The following is a 20,709-nucleotide window of genomic DNA, read 5'->3' as shown; positions in this document are numbered from 1 at the left end:
TGTTCTCCCTTTTCTCCTACATGGCAGGGAGTTAAGGGGTCATGGGGAAAGGGAATGGCCCAGCTGCCCTGCTTGGCCCTCAGCATGTTGGGGCCTTGGAACAAAGGCTGGCTGAGTAGCCTGGGTTTCCAGATTGGAGTCCTGCCACCAAGTGCCCTTTGCCAGCTTGCCCAGGGGACCCATGGGAATGGAGGCTGCAGGCTAGCCCAGGGCACAGTCACAAGTGGGGATTCCAGTGTTCCTCAGAATAGCCAAGGCCTGAGGAACAACAGAGGGGTCACCTATGGCTTCCCCAAAAAAGGATGAAGAAGTGGTTAGAGGCAAGAACAGCAGCAAAGAAGCCTGTGGAGTATTGGGGAGACCAGAACCAATTTCTTAAGTCTGTAGAAGTGTGCAGATGACCAAGAGCTGATGGGACCTCTGTCTCCCATCCTACAGAAGGGTCTCCGTGCACGGAGGCGGCCACACTGCAACCTCTCCTCCAGGACATCCTCCACACTCTACCAGCTCTGTCTCAGGCTGCAGCCACACTTGGTGACCCAGCTGAGGCCACACCAGCCCCAGTTTGTTGTGGCAGAACCAAGGTGTTCATGACTGACTCCATGGTAAGCTGGTTTGTGCTAAGGAGGGGAATTCACACAAGCCGGCCTCGTGCTCCTCAGCAGGACGTAGTATAGGACCACTTCAGGGCAGTGGGAAGAGAGGCCAAGGACCTCAGTGGATACTCCTCCTTCCAGCTGGAGCTTCTGGAACATGGACGTGCCCAGGTGCTGGAACAATGTGCCCGCTGCATCCAACGTGGCTGGAGGCAACACTGGCACCGCAAGCAGGAGAGGCAGAGGCAGGCCGCTGTGCTCATCCAGGCAGGTAGGAGGGGCAGGGCCCTGGGCACACAGCCACAGTTCCAGGCCAGCAGACAGGCCTGCGTGTAGCCACTGTCAGCTGCCGCAGACCCCACATGATACAGATTTCCTTTGAAATGGTGCTCTTTGAGACCCCATATGCCAAGGGTGTGTCCCAGCCTCAAGACATTGACAGCACGACCTTATGGTGCATTGGGATTCAAATTCTGATATACCTCACCCAGAGTGTCTCTCCAATTCAGTGGAAACTAGGTCACACCACAAATAAGGGTGCTCTGTAGGTAGCAGAGGCTAAAAATTTGCCTTGAATTCCCAGACCTAGAGAGCAGTTTTTGCCATCTTCCTTTTTTTCTATGACAAATCATTACCTATTGCGTCCAGGGCTCGTAATGAGTTTGAGAAGGCAAAAATTAACAAGATTTGATTCATCAAAGGAAAAGATATAGGAACCATGTTCATGGTAATCATATTTTGAAAAAAATACGAGAAACAATCCACATATCTGACAGTGGTAAAGCCACGGCTATATTATGGACTATCCTTATGATGCAGCTAGGAAGTTGTTCTGAAGAGTGTTTTAAATTTAATGGAAAACCACTTCCAATATGATATTCAAACCAGGATGCCAAACTGCACATCAGGGGTGATGTTACCTTCCTTAAATGTGTTTCTGTGTGTATAGACATAAAAAATCATATAAGGAAGCATTATAGAACAGTGAGGGTTGGTGGGACACCAAGGTGGCTCAGCGGTTGAGTGTCTGCCTTTGGCTCAGAGTGTGATCCCAGAGTCCAGGGACCGAGTCCCACGTCGGGCACCCTGCATGGAGCCTGCTTCTCCCCCTCTGCCTGTGTCTCTGCCTGTGTCTCTCATGAATAAATAAATAAAATCCTTAAAAAAAAAAAAAAACTGTAAGCGTTGGTGAAATAACAGGATTTGGATCTGTCTTTAAACTTTTTAGTTTTCTAGAATCCAAATGTGTTAATATTGAATGGAATAGCCCCTTTTCTGAATGCAGTTGTAACAAAAAGAACCAGAAAATGCTGAAATTGCAAGAGAAGGAAATGAAAACTGCCACATGATCAGTCTACCATCCAGTAGTTCTCCCATTTACCAACACGTGGGTGCACAGTGGGGTCACGGTTTGTGAATTCATAAAGCCAGTAAGCAAATTCAACTGAAGATTTCCCAGAAAAGAGAACCCTTCTGTTCCCTGGGCATTGCCCCAGACAGACCCTAACGCAGGAGGTGAGTGTGCTCCCCACTGCCCCTGTCATGCGAGGTCTCTCCCAGCCTAATGGTCTGAGAGAGAGATCTTTCAGAGCCAGGGTTCCTTCAGAACTGACTTTAGTTCCCTATCTTATGTAGTGGCACAGGGTAGCATTCATGGAAAAGGCACCTATTCCAAACTTCTTCAGCACCAAGTTAACAATAGTTCTAATGAACTATTGTCTAATGACTTCTTTTGTTTCTGGGCAAATCCCTTAGCCATCCGTTCCTGGTTAACTCGGAAACACGTCCAGAGACTGCACACAGCTGCCACAGTCATCAAGCGTGCATGGAAGAGATGGAGAGTGAGTATGTGACTCAAGTAGTCAGGATGGATGGACAGCTTGGTACCAGATGGCCCTGGGTTGGAATGCTGGCCCTGCCACTGCACACTGGATGGCCTGATCCTCGTGCAGGAAATACCACCTGTCTCGCAGGGTGGCTGAGACATACAAAGGGTGGTGTAAACAACTCCAGGAGTATAGTACAAACCATGAAATTGGGCAGCCCCAGTCGCACAGCAGTTTAGCGCCGCCTGCGGCCCAGGGTGTGATCCTGGAGACCCGGGATCGAGTCCCACATCGGGCTCCCTCTGTGGAGTCTGCTTCTCCCTCTGCCTGTGTCTCTGCATCTCTCTCTCTCTCTCTCATATGAATAAACAAATAAAATATACAAAAATAAAAGTAAATAAAAAAATAAAAACCATGAAATTATTTAAAGGGGTGAATTTTATGATAGATCAATTAGATTTCAATAAGGCTATCATATAAAAAGGCTATCTTTAAAGTGGCATACATCAGGACTAAGTACAGTTGCCTTGGGTAAAAAGTTCAGCCACATGGTGCCAATCTAGTTGAAGGCATCCAGCTGTTCAACAGTCAGGTGCCCTTCAGTTAACCTCATTAAGCTGTATCATTAAAGATAGTTTTGGTTTCCATTAAGAGCTAATAAATTGAGAAATATAAAGTAGCATTTTTTTTTTTTTTTTTTTTTTAAAGATTGGAATGGCCTTCCTTGCTTCTAAAGAACTGGATGGTGTGGAGGAAAAACACGTGTCTCCAGTTCCCCTTTCCACAGGCTCCTGCCTGCTGCCACAGACACAGAGCAGCCTCCTGGCAGCAATAATCCGCCTCTGGCCCCTGGGACTGGTCCTTGCCAATGCATCGGTGGGTGTCCAGGGCTTTCGGAGGAAGCTGGTGGTCTGGGCCTGCCTCCAGCTACCCACGGGGAGCCACAGCAGCTACAAGGTCCAGACAGCACAGGAACAAGCTGGCATCACATCCATCCGAGCACTGCCTCAGGTAAGCTGTGGACAGGATGGCCATCCTGCCCAAGATGGCTCTAAGCCCCTCATGTCCCCGTAGAAGGCAAGAGGCTGGGAAAAGGGCTGTCCTGCCCCTGCTCTGCCCCTGCTCGGACAGAACTCTCTGTTTCCCAGCTGGCTGCGAGTCTGGGTTGTTTCCATCACTACAACTAGGAATTTTCTAGAGCCCTTTCACTTTTTAAAAACTGCCTCTGACTTTTCTGGCATCTCCTCTGAATCTCCATAACTAGTCTCACTTTTTAAAAGTTTAGGTTGTGGGCAGCCCCGGTGGCGTAGTGGTTTAGCGCTGCCTGCAGCCCGGGGTGTGGTCCTGGAGACCCGGGATCGAGTCTCACGTCGGGCTTCCTGCATGGAGCCTGCTTCTCCCTCTGCCTCTCTGCCTCTCTCTTCGCTCTCTCTGAATGAATGAATAAATAAATCTTTAAAAAAATAAAAATAATAAAAATTTAGGTTGTGATGACAGCTTATACTCTCAAATAGCACTGAATTTAGCATATTTTCCTCCAATTATTACTTGGTTTATCTCCTGTTCCAGCTGCACAAATGACAAGCAGGTAAGTCGGTGGTCCCAGAACTCTTTTTATATTATGGGCTCATGCTCAACCTCTTACATGGGGTCACAGCAAGGATTAAGGGACACAAGTCAAAAGGAAGGAAACAGTGGGTTTCCATACCAAAAGAAAGGATGTAATCTGGATAAAGTCTCCTATGACAACAAACAGGCTAGCCAGAGTATAAACAGAAGTGTAACTGTTTGCTCTTCCAGTTTTAAGCAGTCTTAACACTGTGACAGGTAATACTCTTAGGGGAGAGCTCCTTCACCCATCACGCCGAATGGATGTGAAATTTTATATTTTAATACTGCTTTGGACTTTGCCACTGGTTTAGAATGAGAAAAAAGCATTAACTCAATCCTGCTCTTGCTGTGACTCTCATACCAGTACTTGTCCACACCTCTGCATTTCTAGCATTTGCTCTTTGAGGCACCTGGAGGCTGGCACTCCTGGGAGCTGGAGTTAAGCTCTTATCTTATCTCTCCCTAGGGCTCAGTCAAGTTCCACTGCAGAAAGTCTCCACTGCCATATGCTGACATCTGCCCTGAACCGTCACCCTATAGTGTTACTGGCTTTAATCAGATTCTGCTGGAAAGACACAGCCTGGGCCACGTGTGATGTCTTCTCACCTCTCAGCCTCACCTGGCTGGGCAATCCTTTGGTGCCTTTTTGTCTACGAGGCCTTTTCCTGCCAGCTGCCTTGCCAAAGACATTTAATCCACACAAAGCTGCCAAACTACTCCCACAGCAACTCCAAGCACCTGAGAGCGAGTAAAGGCTGCCACAGCCCTACACAAGGGACCTGGGGCTCCCATTGACATCTCCGAGCCCTCACAGGGGTCAGGGGCTGGTTACCAAATCAGGGCTAAGAAACCTCAGGGCCACAGAGCACTACTTCCCACATTTTACTACCCTCATAGATCCAACTTGGCAGTGGAGTCTGTCACTATAGTGGGGCTCCCCTGATTCCCTACAAACAGAACAGACGTCGGCTTGAAATTAGCTCTAAAATTTCAACTGGGATATTTACAGGAACAAAACCCTACTATTTAATACATTGATTTATTTAATGTAATTTCAAGCAATTATGAATTAAGGATGAACAAAGCAATTTACCATCAAATCACTGTATCTTGATTTTATTTAGCGACATTAAGCAAGTTTTAACTCAGATGAGTATGAAACTTGACAAATTATGTGTGATGTCTAAACTGCACCAAAATTAAAACATTTAAAGACAACTATCTGAATGTTAAGTTCTCTCTCCAATAAAGGGTTTACCACCTCGAGTATCCTCATCTTGCCTGAAACACACACCCTTTGTGCGGCACACCCTTGCTGAGGGCCCCACGCTAGCTCTTCTGGGGGGAGGAGGCAGGTTCTTAGAGTCACGCACACGTGTTCGAGTGAGCAGGACAATAGTCCATCTTAGGAATCCTCATCCTGGGATGGTTCCACAATCCGTAAACAACAGTCTGCAAACTCCACAAACAAGGGCTCCTGCATGCAGGCTCGCATGAGCTTCGCCTTGTTGTCGCCCTGATCGAGGCTGACCATCAGCTGTCTAAGGTGTGGGTTGAGCAGCAGGCTTCTTAATGCTGCAGACTCCCCTTAAAAATGAAGAAGCAAGCCAGAGTGAGTTCAAGTGGAAACAGGTGATAGCTAAAAGCTAAATGTGTCCAGTGTAGTACATATCAAGGGTGCTGCTTCCCAAGAACGGAACCAATGCTCCACATAAACAGGATGAGGTCAGCATATCAGATGATCTCCAAGTTAAATGCCATCACAGGTTCTTATTCTTGGGATCTCTGTAAATAATTTAACTTTATGCCATTTCAACTAGGACAAAACCTCAGCACCAATACAGAGGACAGCAGCAAGTTGCTGGCATGCTCTGTTCTTAGGCCTGAAGGGTCTCACTGGTGAGGACTTCTACCAAATACTCTGGATGCTGCTGACGCCAGCACATGGCCCTTGCACAGCAGCCTCAGAACAGATACTGACGTCTGCATGGTGCTTTATAGTTTACAAAACTTCACACCTGCCCTCAGGCTTATCACTGCTGTGGGACTGGGTGCACAGCAGGGTGGGCCTGATGATGAGACGGAAACAATGAAACCTCCCATGTTCAGGAACTGCACTGACTTGTTAATCACACATCATAGAGCTGCCACAGGACTGACCGCACAGGCCTACAACAACACTGGACATTATTAACACCCCAGTCCCTCTAAAAACCCAAATCCAGGGATTACCATCTGTTGTGATGGCCAGACCGCACACTGAGCCCAGGGTAGGTGGGAATAAATGCCAGCCCCTGCCCTATAGACTGGTGGGGGAGAGAGATTAACATAAAATACGACGGGTATATTTCAAGGCCCTATGGGAAGGTGAAAAGTGCTTACTTCTGAGAAAGACAAAAGGTCAAAAAAAGTTTAGCTGAGGAAGGGTAACCTGAACCAAGCCTTGAGGGAGAATTTTGCCAACCCACCAAACCAGTAGGATTCCAGGCCAAGGGAATTGTAGGGAGGCTGGGAGGTGTGGAAGCCCTGAGTGTTTACAGAATTGTGTGGCTAAAGGACTCTGCATGCCATCCTCAAGGACAGGGGACCCTTAACACAGGTTTGAGCTGCACGGGCCCACTTATATACAAGGTTTCTTCCCCACAAATACAGTGCTATAAATGTATTTTCTCCTCCTCGTGATTTTAACATTTTCTTTGCTTTCATTCACTTTATTGTAAAAATGCAGCATATAATACATAAAACATACAGAACACATGTTAATCAACTGTGCTATCAGTAAGGTTTCCAGTCAACAGGAGGCTATTAGTAGTTGTTTTGGAGAGTCAAAAGTTATACACACACATTTTCAACTGCAGGGTGGTTGGGCAGGAGCCCTACCCCTGCACTATTGGGTCACCTGTATTTAATAACTTAAAAAAAAATCACTTTCTATACATTGGATTAAATGTATCAGTGGTTGATAAAGAAGCACAGCACAGACTTACCTAAATTCTTTAAATTCTGTAAAGAAACTCTGTCCTCTTCCTCATCGCTATTGAGAAAATCAGCTACAGACTCCTCATCATCATCTGAGGAATACAGAACACAAGTAATTATGATTAGAAACAAAACCTAAATGCCAGAGTCTAACAACTACTCCAACAGATTAAAAATGTGCACACCAGTGACAGTAGTAGGGGTAAGCAGGTATTGACAAAACAAAGTGATCTTTTCTAGGATTTATGACTATACCAACATTCCTCTTTTTGGGAAGGAAGGTGAAGCAAAGAACTGGGGAGTTTAATAAATGCTTACTCTACGTGTTTTCTCTGTGCTCTTCGAGCCAGGAGCCTGATTTTCCAATTCCTATTTTAGTATATGTGCTGCCGAAGTGAGCACTGATTTTCCAATTCCTAATCTCTCCAGCTCACTATAGCTCCAACCCTGTCAGGGGCTGAAAAACTAGGTGCTCTGTAAAAACCTGCTAAAATGAACACTTTGTGCTTTCAGCATGGCCAGAAATTTCTGACACAGCCTGAACCCAACAAGGAACTTTCTCAAAGGGCAGAAATAGGTTATTGGCACCCAGGAGGGGCTGCTTTCAGAGCCTGGCATGGTACATGGAGATACTGAAGTCTGGAGAGATGGATGGGATGACAGCCCACTCCCACAGTAAGCTGTGAGGAGTGCCCAGCAGCCAGAAGGTGACCGGGGCCAAAGGCAGCATCCCGCATCCCGCCTGAGCCTAGCTCCGGTAAACAGACAGCTCCAGCCAGGCCTGGGGAGGGAGGAAGACCCGAAGCCATGACTGGGGAGAAGTCTCCTGCCAGCAGAGTCCACCCCTCACCCCCACACCACAGCGACCCGCCTTCTCGCCCTCTTATTTCTTGTCCTTAACAATGCCCTGAGGCTGCTCTAAAATACACAACAGGTGCCTCCACTCTTGGTGCTCTGCGCTAATAAGGAAGCTCTTGCTCCTTAATGAAGCATCGTTCCTGACTCCCAGTCCCAGTCCACATCTCCTTTCAGCCTTTTCTATTTAAAACCCTTTCCTAGGTTGGTTTCTTTGAAGTCAACCAACCCACCTTTGTTTTCTGTAGGCTTTATAGTTTTTGCTGTAACAGCTGACCTTATCTTTTTCTCAGTAGGACGAGTTTCAGGGTTGCATTGCTCTGAAAGAGACACAAATCAGATGCACGTGTCACTTCTGCTTTAGTGACAAGGCCGCACTTCCCCACCAAGCCAGCATCTAGGTGGGAAACATGTATAGGGTAAGGGATGTGAGTAGGGACAGGGATGGATACAAAGGAAGCGAGGAATCCAATCAAAGGGCAGCATCCAGAAAATGAGTAACCATGAGCAGAGGACGGAGGAAGCAGGCCTCATGCACCCTGAAGGGCTGTCCTCACCCTCCTTATCCCGCCTAACCATAGGGCTCTCACCAAGGTTAAGTGGCACACTGACTTCAATTAGCAAACTATTTTCTCAGCAGTTTCAGATGCCAAATCTGCATGTACCACATGCCACTGGGATTACAATGATGAAAGTCATGAGGCCCGCTCCAAGGGGTTGAGCCTTAGGGATGACAGCTAGACATGAGTAAGCGGAGTCTGATCTACATCACCTGAAAGGACTGGGAGACAAAGGGGAAGCGCTGCCAGGTGGAAAAAGCATTCCTGGGAGAAAGGTCTACAGCTGAAAGGTCAGACCCCTGGAAGACTAGGATCACGGTGCAAGGACAAGGTGACGAACAACTCCCAGCTGATGGACAAGGCAGGCCCCGCGGGTGGCTGGGGCTCAAGTGGAGAAAGGAGAAGAATACCACATTTTGGCCTTTCCTCCCCAAACCAGTGTCTCTCATCAAAGGCACAGGTAGTTTTCAGGGTAGAAAGATCTTTAATGGTGTGACATAGTCTCACATGCCACAGATATTTATCTGCATCAATACCAATTACCAGAAGTGCCCCCAACCCCCCTTCAGCTGTGACAACAGAAACATTGTCACAATGTGTCTCCCTCGGGAGAGCAACACCGCTAAGAACCACTGACTGCTACACCACTGACTGCTACAGAGGCTGGAGGTGAGTTACTCAAATGTGTATTTCAGGAGAAACCCTGGCAGCAGCAGGGCCACACAATTAAGAGCTCCAGATTACCTCGAAATGCCCTACGGGGTTCACAGAGATGCCACCCAAGGCTGCACAGCCAGAGCAAAGCTAACCAACCCAGGCTTCCCAACCCTATTTCCAGCCAAAACAGTACTACTTCTTTCCTATCTTGAACTGAAAAGTTTCCTTTGAAATGGTCCAGAGATATTAGGATAAAAAAAGAGCCAAGGGAGCAATGCAGCTTGAAACATACCTCTAAGTCAGACACTGCAGAGGATGACACTAGATACATAAAATCAATAAGCAACTTTAACCAAAGAGTCAACCCAGCATGAGTTCCTGGGCAAGAGTCCCTGAGGACTGAGGAGACGCCCAGGATTGGCCGTTAATATGTAGATGTAGCAACACTAATCACTACCTCCTTCCCTCCTTTCCTTCCTTCCTTCCTTCTTTTTTTTTAAAGATTTATTTATTTATTTAATGATAGACACAGAGAGAGAGAGAGAGAAAGAGGCAGAGACACAGGCAGAGGGAGAAGCAGGCTCCATGCCGGGAGCCTGACGTGGGCCTCCATCCCGGGACTCCAGGACTGCGCCCTGGGCCAAAGGCAGGGCTTTGGCCTGCGCCACCCAGGGATCCCCTACCTCGTTTCTAACAAGATACTTAAAGGAAAGAAAATGGGGGCACCTGGGTGGCTCAGTAGTTGAGCAACTGCCTTGGGCTCAAGTCGTGATCCAGGGATCCTGGGATCGAGTCCCACAGTAGGTTCCCCACAGGGAGCCTGCTTCTCCCTCTGCCTCTGTGTCTCTCATGAGTAAACAAAAATCTTGAAAGAAGATAAATAAAGGAAAGAAAATGTTGTTAACTTCAGCCAGCACAGCTTCAGCGCCAGAATACTAAGATGAAGAAACTGCTAGGGCAGACTTTGATGGCCAAAGCTGTCCCCCAATTTTTTTTTCCAAAAAGATTTATTTATTTATTCATGAAAGACAGAGAGAGAGAGAGAGGCAGAGACACAGGCAGAGGGAGAAGCAGGCTCCAGGCAGGGAGCCCGACGTGGGACTCGATTCCGAGTCTCCAGGATCACACCCCGGGCTGCAGGGGGCGCTAAACCACTGAGCCACCGGCGCTGCCCGCTGTCCCCCATTTTTAAAGGCGGGGGGGGACCGGTCTGAACGACGAAAGGTAGAGAAATCCTTGACTTTTCAAAATCCGGGAAGGCATTCACAGAGGTCCCCCGGGAGCTCCGACGGGAGAGAGCGAGGCAAGGTCAGGAGGGAGTGCGGCGGGACGCGGGGCCTGCCCGGGGGAGGGGAGGGGGAGGAGGAGGGGGAGGAGGGCCTCTTACCTTTGTGTTTCCGGAAGCAGGTCACCGAGCAGCTGTAACAACAGAGGCCACGGGCCGCGTCAACCCGAAAGGCCTCGCGGGCTCTCCCGGGGCCCCCGCCGCCCCGCCCGGCCCCCGCCGGCCCCCCGCCGCCCCGCCCGGCCCTCCTCCCCACGACCCCCTCGCTCACTAAGGCACGCGGCAGGCGGGGCAGCGGTATTTGGGTTTCTCCAAGCAAATCACGCAGACGACGGCGCTGCAATTGAGCGACGCCATGGTCGCTGGCGGCCTCGCTCCCACGGGACGTGCCAGGCTCCGGCCGCAGGTCCCACGCCGCTCGCGTGCTTTCCCCGTTTCCTTAACCGGAGCCAATCGGCGCGCGGCGCTCCCTGGCAGTCAGAAGCAGTGGATCGATCCTGCTCCTTGCTCCAGTCCTGAGGAGTAGAAAGTCGATGCACTCGATGCGCATCCAGTAGCGGCTCTGGCGTCCCCGATTAGATCACGCTGTCGCCGGAGAATTTGTTATGTAGCCCCGTCCCTGCCCCTAGGGAACTCTGTGACTTGGACCAGGTCATCGTCACTCTCCAGTTCTGTAAAAAGAATGTGGGACTAGGGCAGCCCGGGTGGCTCAGTGCTTGGGCGTCTGCCTTTGGCTCAGGGCATGATCCTGGGGTCCCGGGATCGAGTCCCACGTCGGGCTCCCTGCATGGAGCCTGCTTCTCCCTCTGCCTGAGTCTCTGCCTCTCTCTCTCTCTCTCTCTCTCTTCCTCTCTCCCTCTCTCTCATTAATAAATAAATAAAATATTTGGAAAAAAAAGAGAATATGGGACTAAATGCCCTTTACCTCTGACTTGGAATTTCTGAATCTTGCCAGGGCACTGGGTTTTCTTCCCCCTCGACACTCCATTTACTTATATCTAGCAGATGAGAAGTCCAGACCCTGGCCAAACCAGAATCGGTTAGATTGAGTGACATACACGTGCTCTTCCCTACTTAAGCCCCTTTTATCTCAGGAAAGAAAGATGAGGCTTAACCACTGACAAATGTTTATTGAACTCCAAGTGACAGCACTGTCCTGCTCAGATGCTGGGCTGGGGACACCCAGGCAATAGTAGGCACAGTCTCTGTCCTCTAGGAGCCCAAAGCTTAAAGGCAAAAGGGGGAAGGGAGACAGACTGTCTTAGGTCCTACCGATGCTAGCCTGCACTTGCTCAGCCCTGAGAGTGCCTCTTCAAATTTTGCACCCTAGCCTCCTCACTTGACTCACCCTAGTCCCAGCCCTTGGTGAGATAGCTTGGTCAGGGGACAGATGAGTGAGCTCTGGCCTGGAGGTGGGGATCCCGGCCTACTGAGTCCAGATGGATGAACTGTGACGGGCCTTGAGTGGCACCTCAGGCTTTAGGAACAATTACGTTTAACTGGCAGCCTGTGCCTCCTTGAAGCCGTAAGCACTGCCCAGCCTAACCAGGGCTCCCATCCCACATGTCCAGTGCCCCACCTAGGGTCATAAGTCATTCTCACTCCCAAGTGCCTCCACCTTTGTGTTGAGCCTATCAGCCCTCAGGATCCCACTACAATAAGGGCCCCACATGAGTATAATTTTTTTTTCTTTATTTATTTATGATAGTCACACAGAGAGAGAGAGAGAGAGAGGCAGAGACATAGGCAGAGGGAGAAGCAGGCTCCATGCACCGGGAGCCCAATGTGGGATTCGATCCCGGGTCTCCAGGATCGCGCCCTGGGCCAAAGGCAGGCGCCAAACCACTGCGCCACCCAGGGATCCCCACACGTGAGTATAATTGTTTTTGTGGATAAATCTGCTATGCCCAAGGCAACTGTTTTGAGTCTTGGCTCAAACCCCTCCATGGCTATGTGACTTTTACCTTCTCTGAGGTAGCTCACCTACTGGTGTGGATGTGCACGCCTGCTTCCCTGAGCTGTTGAGAAGCAGAAGACTGTGTGTAAAAATGTTTGTAATTTGAGCAGAGCTGGAGACTCAGTGCTTGTGGGCCAGTGGCCGCTGGGCCACATGGAGGGGCCGCTGCAGGTGGGGATGTCTCTCTGCACAACTTCAGTGGGAGACTGTGGGGGCAGATCATCCATTTCCATGTCATGCAGCTGATGGACTCACTCTTCCTATGGGTGTGGGCCACGCCGCACCTGCGCAACCTCACAATGACCATGTGCAACCGCTACGATTCCATCCCCGTGTCTACCTCCCTCCTTGGAGACACTTCTAACATGACCTCCATTGGCTTCGCCCAGCGCTTAGCCAGAAAGACCAACAAACAGGTGTTTGTCAGCTATAACCTTCAAAATACAGACAGTAACTTTCCATTACTGGTACAGAACAGGATCAAGGAAGAAATGAAGGCTTTTCAGGAAAACTTCTGGCACAGTGGCAGAAGTGAGGATTTTTAACTTATGTAAAATATACATGTGAGTAAACAGGGATGCCTGTAAACAGGGATGCATGATCCTGAGGTCTGGGTATCAAGTCCCACATCAGGCTCCGTGTAAGGAGCCTGCTTCTCCTTCTGCCTATGTCGCTGCCTCTCTCTCTGTGTCTCTCATGAATGAAAATATAAAACCTTAAAAAAAGAAAATACATGTAAGTAAATGGATTGAATTTTTTTTTGATTGAATTGTTTAAAAATGTTGTAATTTGAAGCACTACAAAGCGTTGACACCCAGAGTCTGTAACTCCTGGAGCTCAGGTCCCAAACCTATATGTGCAGATGTCAGGCCCTAAGTCCCTCAAGGCTGGGGTCCTGAAGCTCAGGCCCCTCCAAAAGGGTTCTGCCATCAGCCTCTATGGTCCACACTCAGGGAGCGTAAGCCACTATCCATCCCTGCTTTGGCTTTGCCAAACTGTCCTGAGGATGCTGTCCAGTTCCTAGTGCTGAAGTGGCATGGATTCCCTACCCGCCCAGCATGCAGCTGCCCTTATGTAAACAAGCACTGGCCTGAAATCTAAGACATGTCCACAATGACCCCCAAATCAGCAGCATTCCCTGTATTCTTTTTGTTTAAGATTTTATTTATTTATTCATGAGAGACACAGAGAAAGAGAGGCAGAGACACAGGCAGAGGGAGAAGCAGGCTCCATGCAGGGAGCCCAATGTGGGACTCAATCCTGGGACTCCAGGATCATGACCTGAGCCAAAGTCAAACGCTCAACCTCTGAGCCACCCAGGCATCTCCATTTCCTTTATTCTTCAACAGCTGTGACCATCCCAGAGCCATCTCAGTAGGCCCATGCTGACCTGGGAAGGCCAAAGGTCAGTGATTTGTCTAGGCCATACTTGATTCCTGTGCCCTGGCTGGCACCCAGTAGAAATTTGCTGACTATGTAGGACACCACTATCCACTCCAGATTTTTCCTGTGATTGTTTGGAGGCTGAGATCTGAAAGTCTCTATAATGTTCAAGGCTCGACAACCCCCTCACCCACATCCAAACCATGCTGATTCCTCTACCTTTGGGTCCAGAAATGTTGATATAAGCAGAAAGAAGTTTCTGGAATTCCTCTCATGCACATTCCACACAGTTAAGACAGCCTTCCCTCTACTCTGGGAGGCCCCCCAACTTTCCCAGACAGCTACACCCCTCCTGCTCCAATGTCCAGTGAAGGAGGTGGCTCAGCTGTGGTGGCGATGAGGTTGAGGGGCACCAAAAGGCCGAGCAAGCCCAGTATAGATCTTCTTGGCAGTGACCAGTTCAGAGAAAAATGACAGGCATGACTCCAGGCCCGGCAACTACATGTCCACACTGATGTAGCCACCCTTAGCAGCACCCTGGTTCTCCCTGGACCCCCGCCAAACCCATCCTAGCAGTTGTCGCACCTCCCCCAGCCGGACCAAGAGAGGGGTGAGGTAATAATCAAGGCAGAATGATTTTCAGAGCTCCGCCACCTTGCAGGCGCTGTCCAGCGCATTCTGGGGACCAACCCCAAAGCCCGGCGCTGTGCGTGGAGGGCCCGGCCCGGCGTCCAACGCCGCCAGAGGGCGCTCCAGGTCCAGATTGGCCCAGGTGTAGCGGAGCTCGAGCTGGATTGGAGTCAACTCCATCCCACTCGCTGTGGGAGCCAAGGCTGTCTCGCTGAGCGGGGAGGCGGAAATCCAGGCGCTGGCCGGTACCTCCAACATCGCCAAGTGGCAGGAAGGGAGTGGAAAGATCGGTGCTGAAGCCGGCGACCGGATGGGCAGGAGTGTCTCCTTCACGAAAGCAAGAGGACTCCAATTGCAACTGGCAGTCCGGAGGCAACTCCCCGACCCCTATAGCTCTATACTTCCTGGCATTCCCAGGGGGAGGAGAGCCAGCTGCAAGCTGGCCACCCACATTAGCTGATAAAAGTTTAGCCATACTTCAGGAACATAGGATTACTAACTAGGGCCTGAGCCACCTCTCTGCACCTTCCCGGGTGGGCAGAGGGATCTAGTCACCCAACCTGAGCTACATGTTGCAGTTATCAGAGACAGGGATTCATTAGGCTGGGCTCTCAGCTTTTTGCTGCAGCCCTAACACATTTATCCACACACATACACATACCCTCCGCCAGGGCATAGGGGACCCAGGGCCAACACCAAAAGAAGTGTCCGAAATTGGGGTTTTTAGGGGACCTACTGCCTCATTCTCTTCTGCTCCCCCACCCCTATCTCTCACTGTCCTCTGGTATCTAAGTAGTTTAGGTGTTAAGGTGATTGAGGTTGCTGGTGAGAATCAAATTTAAGGAGGCCTAAGGTCCAGGTGAAGTGGAGTAATCAGTTTCTAACTCTGCATGTTATTTTATAGCAGTGAAGTTATATTCATTCCCAAATTCTAGACAATAACAGGCTGACGTACAATCAGGCTTCAAGAACTTCCAAACAGCAAAAGGGATAAAGAATAATTGCATTATTCCTGGTCCCATAGCTTTTGGAAGAGCACAGACAAAAGAAGCCACCATTGTTTCATGAACACACTCATCCTACTACCCAAACCCCACACTTCTTTTCACACCCTGTCCCACTTGCAAATCCACATGGATCTCACCTTATATTGCCTGGGACAAAAGAGACCAAAGGAATCAGAACTTCCCAGCCAGATTCTCCAAGAAGCCTTTCAGGGTCCCAGGTGGACAGGGAGGGGATCCGGGGCTTTACACAAACCTCTTAACCATGTGGTAGTGGTGCATAGGAACTCTGCTCTGTGAGGAGCAGGTAGGAGGAACTGAGACCCCAAATTCTCTTCCCCCTCTCTTAAAACTAAAGACAAAATAAAGACTCCAGACAAACAAAAACCATGAGAATTCTTTACTAGTAGATCTGTACCAGAGAGTTATGCAGGCCAAAAGAAAATGGTATCAGATAGAAATGATACCACTACATGCTGTGTAGAATGACTACAATTAAAAAGACTGGCAATACCAAGGGCTGGCAAGCAAAGAGGCCACTATGGTCTGAATATTTGTGTCCCCCTAAATTCATACATTGAAATCCTAACCCCCAATGTGATGGTATTGAGAGATAAGGTTTTGCAGGGTGATAAGTTCATGAGAATGCAGCCCTCTTGAGCAGAATTGTACCTTTGTAAAAAAAAAAAAAAAAAAAAAAAAAGGCCCCAGACAGAGAGCTTCTTGCCCTATTGCCACAAAAATACCAGGCACCCCCATCTGGTATTTTTGTTATAGCATCCCAAATGGACTAAGACAGAATTGGTACCAAGAAGCAGGGTGATGCTGTAACAAATACCTAAAAATGTGAAAGGAGCTTTGGAAATGGGCAATTGAGACCAGGAGAGTTTTGAAATGCCTGTGAGAAAATGAGATACTTTCATCATTGCTGAGAATGCGCCTTAACAGGCAATTCTGGTGAGGGCTCAGAAGGAAAAGAAGAGAGCTGTAGAGAAAACCTCTATCTTCTTAGGGAAGCCCTAAGAGTTCAGAATGGAAAGTTGGTAGGAATTGGACAGCATGGGCTATTCTGGTGAGGTCGTACAGAGAAAAGGAATATGTTATTGGACACTGGAAGAAGGTGAGCCCTGTTGTAAAGAGGTGAAGAACTTGGCTGCACTGTGTGTACCAGTATTTTGTGAAAGGTGAATCTTGCAAGTGATGAAACTGGATGTTTAGGGGCACCCAGGTGGCTCAGTCGGTTAAGTGTCTGCCTTTGGCTCAGGTCATGATCCCAGCATCCTGGGATCCAGCCCCCACATCAGGCTTCCTACTCAGTGGGGAGCATACTTCTCCCTCTGCCTCTGCTTGCCCCTCCCCCTGCTTATGCTTTCTCTGTGTGTCAAATAATAAATAAAATCTTAAAAAAGAAAGAAAGAAAGATCCAGTTTAGCTGAAGAGATTTCTAAACGAAGTGTTGAAGGGGCGGCTTGGCTCCCCCTAGCAGTTTATGGTGAAATGTGAAAAGAAAGAAATGACTTAAAGGTGGAATTGCCAAGCAGAAAAAAGCTGAACCTAACGATTCTCAGCCTACACACACTGCAAAAAATGACACACTAGTGAGTCAGCCAAGTAACCATTGGACCAGGAGGTTAGTGTGGATCAGTCATCTCAATAGAAGCCAGGGACCCTTCTTCAAAAACCAATGGGACAACAGAAACATGGCCCCAGACATGATTCAGAGGTCAGCAGGCTGCCATGCCCACCATGGGCCCAGAGCACACAGCCCTTAGAACACTTTCCAAAGGGTGGGACTGCCTCGCTAGTTTTGAGGAAGGACCTTTCCTGGTTGTCATGTCCAGGATGCCCCCAGCCAGTGCCCCAGGGTGCCCCATAACCCCCCCACACACACACACACAGAGCCTCAGACAGAGCATCAGCCAAAGGGTTTATTCTCAAGTCTTAAAGTTTAATGTTAGCCCTATTAGATTTTAGACTTTCTTGGGATCTGTCACCCCTTCTTTCCTATTTCTCCCAGTCTCTTTGATCTTATGGTCTTCCTTACACTGGCCCTGGTTTTAATTTTCTTTTAAGATTTTATTTATTTATTCATGAGAGACAGAGAGAGAGGCAGAGACACAGGCAGAGGGAGAAGCAGGCTCCCTGCAGGAAGCCTGACGCGGGACTCAATCCTGGGTCTCCAGGATCACACCCTGGGCTGAAGGCGGTGCTAAACCTCTGAGCCACCCGGGCTGCCCCTTGATTTTAATTTTTGATACTCTTCCACATTCATTCCCCCAGACACGTGCTTCTCACCTAGATGCTGGTGGTGGAGAAGCACAGCCTTGTCGCTAACAAGGACATAACACGTGCCTAAGATCCATGTCTCTTTCAGAGCAGTGCAATCCTAAAACTCCTACTCTTGAGAAAAAAGTAAGTTTGGCTGTTACTACAAAAACTCAGCTAGCTACCTTAGCATTCCTTTTCAAGGCCCATCTCTCCCTGTTGAGTTTGCAATGGATAGCGAGTGATAGCACCTGACAGCTCTCCCTGCCAGACTCCCCATTCCATTCTTTTTTATTTATGTATTCATTCATGAGAGACACAGAGAGAGAGGCAGAGACACAGGCAGAGGGAGAAGCAGGCTCCATGCAGGGAGCCTAATGGGGGGACTCGATCCCAGAGCCCCAAGATCACAACCTGAGCCAAAGGCAGATGCTCAACTACTGAGCCACCCAGGTGCCCCTTGTTTCCCCTCTTTTGATCAACAACTTTCTTTGAAAGCACCCCTGATCAAGAGGAAGTTTCTCCATACTTAGTGGTTTGCCCCTCAGCACCAGGAAGGACCTTTCCTGGTTGTCACGTCCTCTATCAGTGGGAAAGTGCATAGCAGTTGGAAACTACTTCAGGCCACATTTGAGTAACTAACAAGGAAGATTAGGAGAGAGAACTCTCAGGTATGTCCCATCTGAACTCGGGTATCTTCTCAAGATTATAAGTGTCAGGGATCATCTTGAAGCACTGAGCCAGCATCACCTTACTGGTTACATTGTTGTTGTTTTTACAGTTCAACAGGCAACAAAATACAAAACTTGAAATAATTATATGTAACAGAGGAAGTAGCATAACAATTCCAAATTGTATCGTGGTTCTTTCTTTCTTCTTTTTGTTTTTTCTTTCTTTTTTTTTTTTATTTATGATAGTCACAGAGAGAGAGAGAGAGGCAGAGACACAGGCAGAGGGAGAAGCAGGCTCCATGCACCGGGAGCCCGACGTGGGATTCGATCCTGGGACTCCAGGACCGCGACTTGGGCCAAAGGCAGGTGCCAAACCGCTGTGCCACCCAGGGATCCCTCTTTATTTATTTTTGTATCCTGGTTCTAAACCAGGACTCTAGGTCTGAAAGTAACCAACTGAAGCATTTATGGGCACTTATGCAGACTGTGGAGGCCAAGAAAAATCAAGGCCATTCCCCCTAAAGTTTAGCATTAGCACAAGTACAGCCATCTTAGGCCCCTGTGAATAAGAGCTGAACTTTATAGGAAAAACTGCAGAATGTCCTCAATGTCCTCAGCAGGTAATCCCATATCAGAAAGACAACAGAGCCCACGCCCGTGGTAGAAAGTCCCATATTAGAATGAGAACAGAGCTCAATGCCCTTGAAGCCCCATATCAAAATGTAAACAGAACTAGAGAAATTCCTCCACCCCTTCTGAAAATCCCCTAGACCAGCCTATAAAAAACCCAGCTGTAACCCACTTCGGGGTCCAAGTCCCTGCTCCACTGTGTCGGGTATACTTGGACCCAAGCTCGAGCTTGTAAATAAACAAGTTTACAAACAAGTTTGTAAAAAAATCTTGTGTGTTTGCATCGGTGTCGGCTCCTTGGTGGTTTCTCGGATTCGCAATCTTGGGCACAACACAGACTTAAGGGGAAAACCAACCCGAGTCATGTATGCCTTCTGCGGTCTCTGCTTCAAGCAGCCACGAAAGCAGTGAATGGTGAACAATGAGGGAACACACTGAAAAAAATTAACCAAGTGCATCTGGGAAGATAGAGGGCAGATAGAAACATGGAGCAACAGCTAATGAACTTTTTTGCAAAACAACAAAGCTTCAAAAACATTTGAAAAAAAACTATTGTTGGGGTACCTGGGTGGCTCAGTCAGTTAAGCATCTGCCTTCGGCTCAGGTCATGATCTCAGGGTCCTGGGATGGAGCCCCTCATCGGGCTCCCTGCTCAGTGAGAACCTCCTTCTCCCTCTCCCTCTGCCTGCTGCCCCCCCCCCACTCTGCTCTCTCTGTCAAATAAACAAGTAAAATCTAAAAAATTAAATAACAAAACACTATTGTTATCTCAAAACAACTGTTAGTAGAACCAAAGGTATTATCAACAATACAGTCTGTAAATATGTAAATTTAGAAAACATGAATTTGAATAAGAATCCAGTCAGGTAATAGTTCAGATGAAAGAAGACTTTTGTGATTCAGAACCTCCTAACCCTTCAGAAAAAGCAAGTGAAAAATCCCTTTGTCACAGGATCATGATGAGACTGTCTCCAAAAGGCCATAATCACAAAAGAGGTTTCCCCTTTTTGTAAGAATTTGGGAAACATGGACAAGGGCTTTTTTGTTTTGTTTTTGTTTTTGTTTTGTTTTGTTTTTGCCATAAAAGAGACAGAAGAAGGAAAGGTAAGAAAAAGGGCAGCCCCAGTGGCACAGCGGTTTATTGCCGCCTGTGGCCTGGGGCGTGATCCTGGAGACCCAGGATCGAGTTCCGCATTGGGCTCCCTGCATGGAGCTCACTTCGCCCTCTGCCTGTGTCTCTGCCTCTCTCTCTGTGTCTCTACTAATAAATAAATAAGAAAAATCTTTAAAAAAAAAAAGAAAGAGAGAAAGAAAGAACGAAAGAAAGAAAGAAAGAAAGAAAGAAAGAAAGAAAGAAAGAAAGAAAGAAAGAAAGAAAGAAAGAAAAAGATGTACAGGGGCACCTCGATGGCTCAGTCAGTTAAGCGTCTGCCTTTGGCTCAGATCATGCTCTCAGGGTCCTGGGATCAAGCCCCACATCTGGCTCCCTGCTCAATGGAGAGCCTGCTTCTCCCTCTCCCTTTCCCTCTGCCCCTCCCCTTGCTTATGTGCTCTCTCTCTCTCTCTCTCTCTCTCTCTCACCCTCTCTCTCAAATAAATAAAATCTTAAAAAAAAAAAAAAAGTACACAGGCCTGGCTTGGACATCTTGGCAAAGTTGTGTCATCTAGTTCAATTCATCTTCACTTTCAAGTCATCAGATGATGTGCAGGTCCAGTCAAGGTTTGGTGTTTTCTTTACACGTGTCACATGAATCCATGAGTCTGTTCCCTGGACTTTGGTGGCACAAGAGTTGGCATGCA

At 48.4% G+C, this 20,709-nt stretch overlaps 4 protein-coding genes across 10 annotated transcripts in view; 2 read left to right on the top strand and 2 right to left on the bottom strand.

Annotated features, from left to right (window-relative positions):
• The window catches only part of MYO19 (myosin XIX), a 45,469-nt gene extending 40,170 nt beyond the window's left edge, over positions 1 to 5,299 (top strand). For 5 of the 7 annotated variants that reach the window (XM_035720948.2, XM_035720952.2, XM_035720954.2 and 2 more), the window contains 5 exons: positions 439 to 605; positions 738 to 867; positions 2,352 to 2,437; positions 3,131 to 3,433; positions 4,500 to 5,299. In XM_035720948.2, coding sequence (XP_035576841.1) covers positions 439 to 605; positions 738 to 867; positions 2,352 to 2,437; positions 3,131 to 3,433; positions 4,500 to 4,628 — 815 coding nt within the window. In that variant the 3' untranslated portion in view covers positions 4,629 to 5,299. Of the gene's footprint in view, positions 1 to 438; positions 606 to 737; positions 868 to 2,351; positions 2,438 to 3,130; positions 3,434 to 4,499 lie in introns of those variants that run through there. The other 2 variants (XM_035720956.2, XR_007413018.1) reach the window with 2 other exon arrangements.
• Positions 1 to 8,151, bottom strand: part of PIGW (phosphatidylinositol glycan anchor biosynthesis class W) — a 43,973-nt gene extending 35,822 nt beyond the window's left edge. The window contains exons 1-2 of the mRNA XM_035720957.2: positions 8,101 to 8,151; positions 7,021 to 7,104 (exon numbers count right to left, since the gene is read on the bottom strand). The gene's annotated coding sequence lies outside the window, so the exon portion shown is untranslated. The remainder of the gene's footprint in view (positions 1 to 7,020; positions 7,105 to 8,100) is intronic.
• Positions 5,134 to 10,776, bottom strand: ZNHIT3 (zinc finger HIT-type containing 3). Its single transcript, XM_025439874.3, has 5 exons — positions 10,641 to 10,776; positions 10,472 to 10,503; positions 8,101 to 8,187; positions 7,021 to 7,104; positions 5,134 to 5,620 (listed from the first exon to the last, which is right to left on the bottom strand). Exons 1-5 carry the CDS (start codon positions 10,724 to 10,726, stop codon positions 5,439 to 5,441), a joined length of 471 nt encoding a protein of 156 aa, XP_025295659.1. The 5' UTR covers positions 10,727 to 10,776; the 3' UTR covers positions 5,134 to 5,438.
• LOC112655638 (proteasome assembly chaperone 4-like) lies at positions 10,725 to 12,871 on the top strand. The gene is made up of 2 exons (XM_049113788.1): positions 10,725 to 10,845; positions 12,465 to 12,871. Exons 1-2 carry the CDS (start codon positions 10,725 to 10,727, stop codon positions 12,869 to 12,871), a joined length of 528 nt encoding a protein of 175 aa, XP_048969745.1.
• The last annotated feature ends 7,838 nt before the right edge of the window (positions 12,872 to 20,709 follow it).

Source organism: Canis lupus, chromosome 9, assembly GCF_003254725.2.
Source record: "Canis lupus dingo isolate Sandy chromosome 9, ASM325472v2, whole genome shotgun sequence".
NCBI lineage: Eukaryota > Metazoa > Chordata > Mammalia > Carnivora > Canidae > Canis > Canis lupus.
Note: the sequence above shows the minus strand (reverse complement) of the source record. Positions and strands in the feature narration are given on the sequence as shown.

What these genes read in the sequence shown, in the direction of transcription:
- LOC112655638 (XM_049113788.1), top strand. Translation starts at nt 10,725, where the DNA reads ATGGTCGCTGGCGGCCTCGCTCCCACGGGACGTGCCAGGCTCCGGCCG. An exon ending in GCGCGCGGCGCTCCCTGGCA is followed by an intron (nt 10,846 to 12,464) that starts GTCAGAAGCAGT and finishes CTTGTGGGCCAG; the next exon opens with TGGCCGCTGGGCCACATGGA.
- ZNHIT3 (XM_025439874.3), bottom strand. Translation starts at nt 10,726, where the DNA reads ATGGCGTCGCTCAATTGCAGCGCCGTCGTCTGCGTGATTTGCTTGGAG. An exon ending in AAAGCCTACAGAAAACAAAG is followed by an intron (nt 7,105 to 8,100) that starts GTGGGTTGGTTG and finishes TGTATTCCTCAG; the next exon opens with ATGATGATGAGGAGTCTGTA. An exon ending in ACAGAATTTAAAGAATTTAG is followed by an intron (nt 5,621 to 7,020) that starts GTAAGTCTGTGC and finishes TTCATTTTTAAG; the next exon opens with GGGAGTCTGCAGCATTAAGA.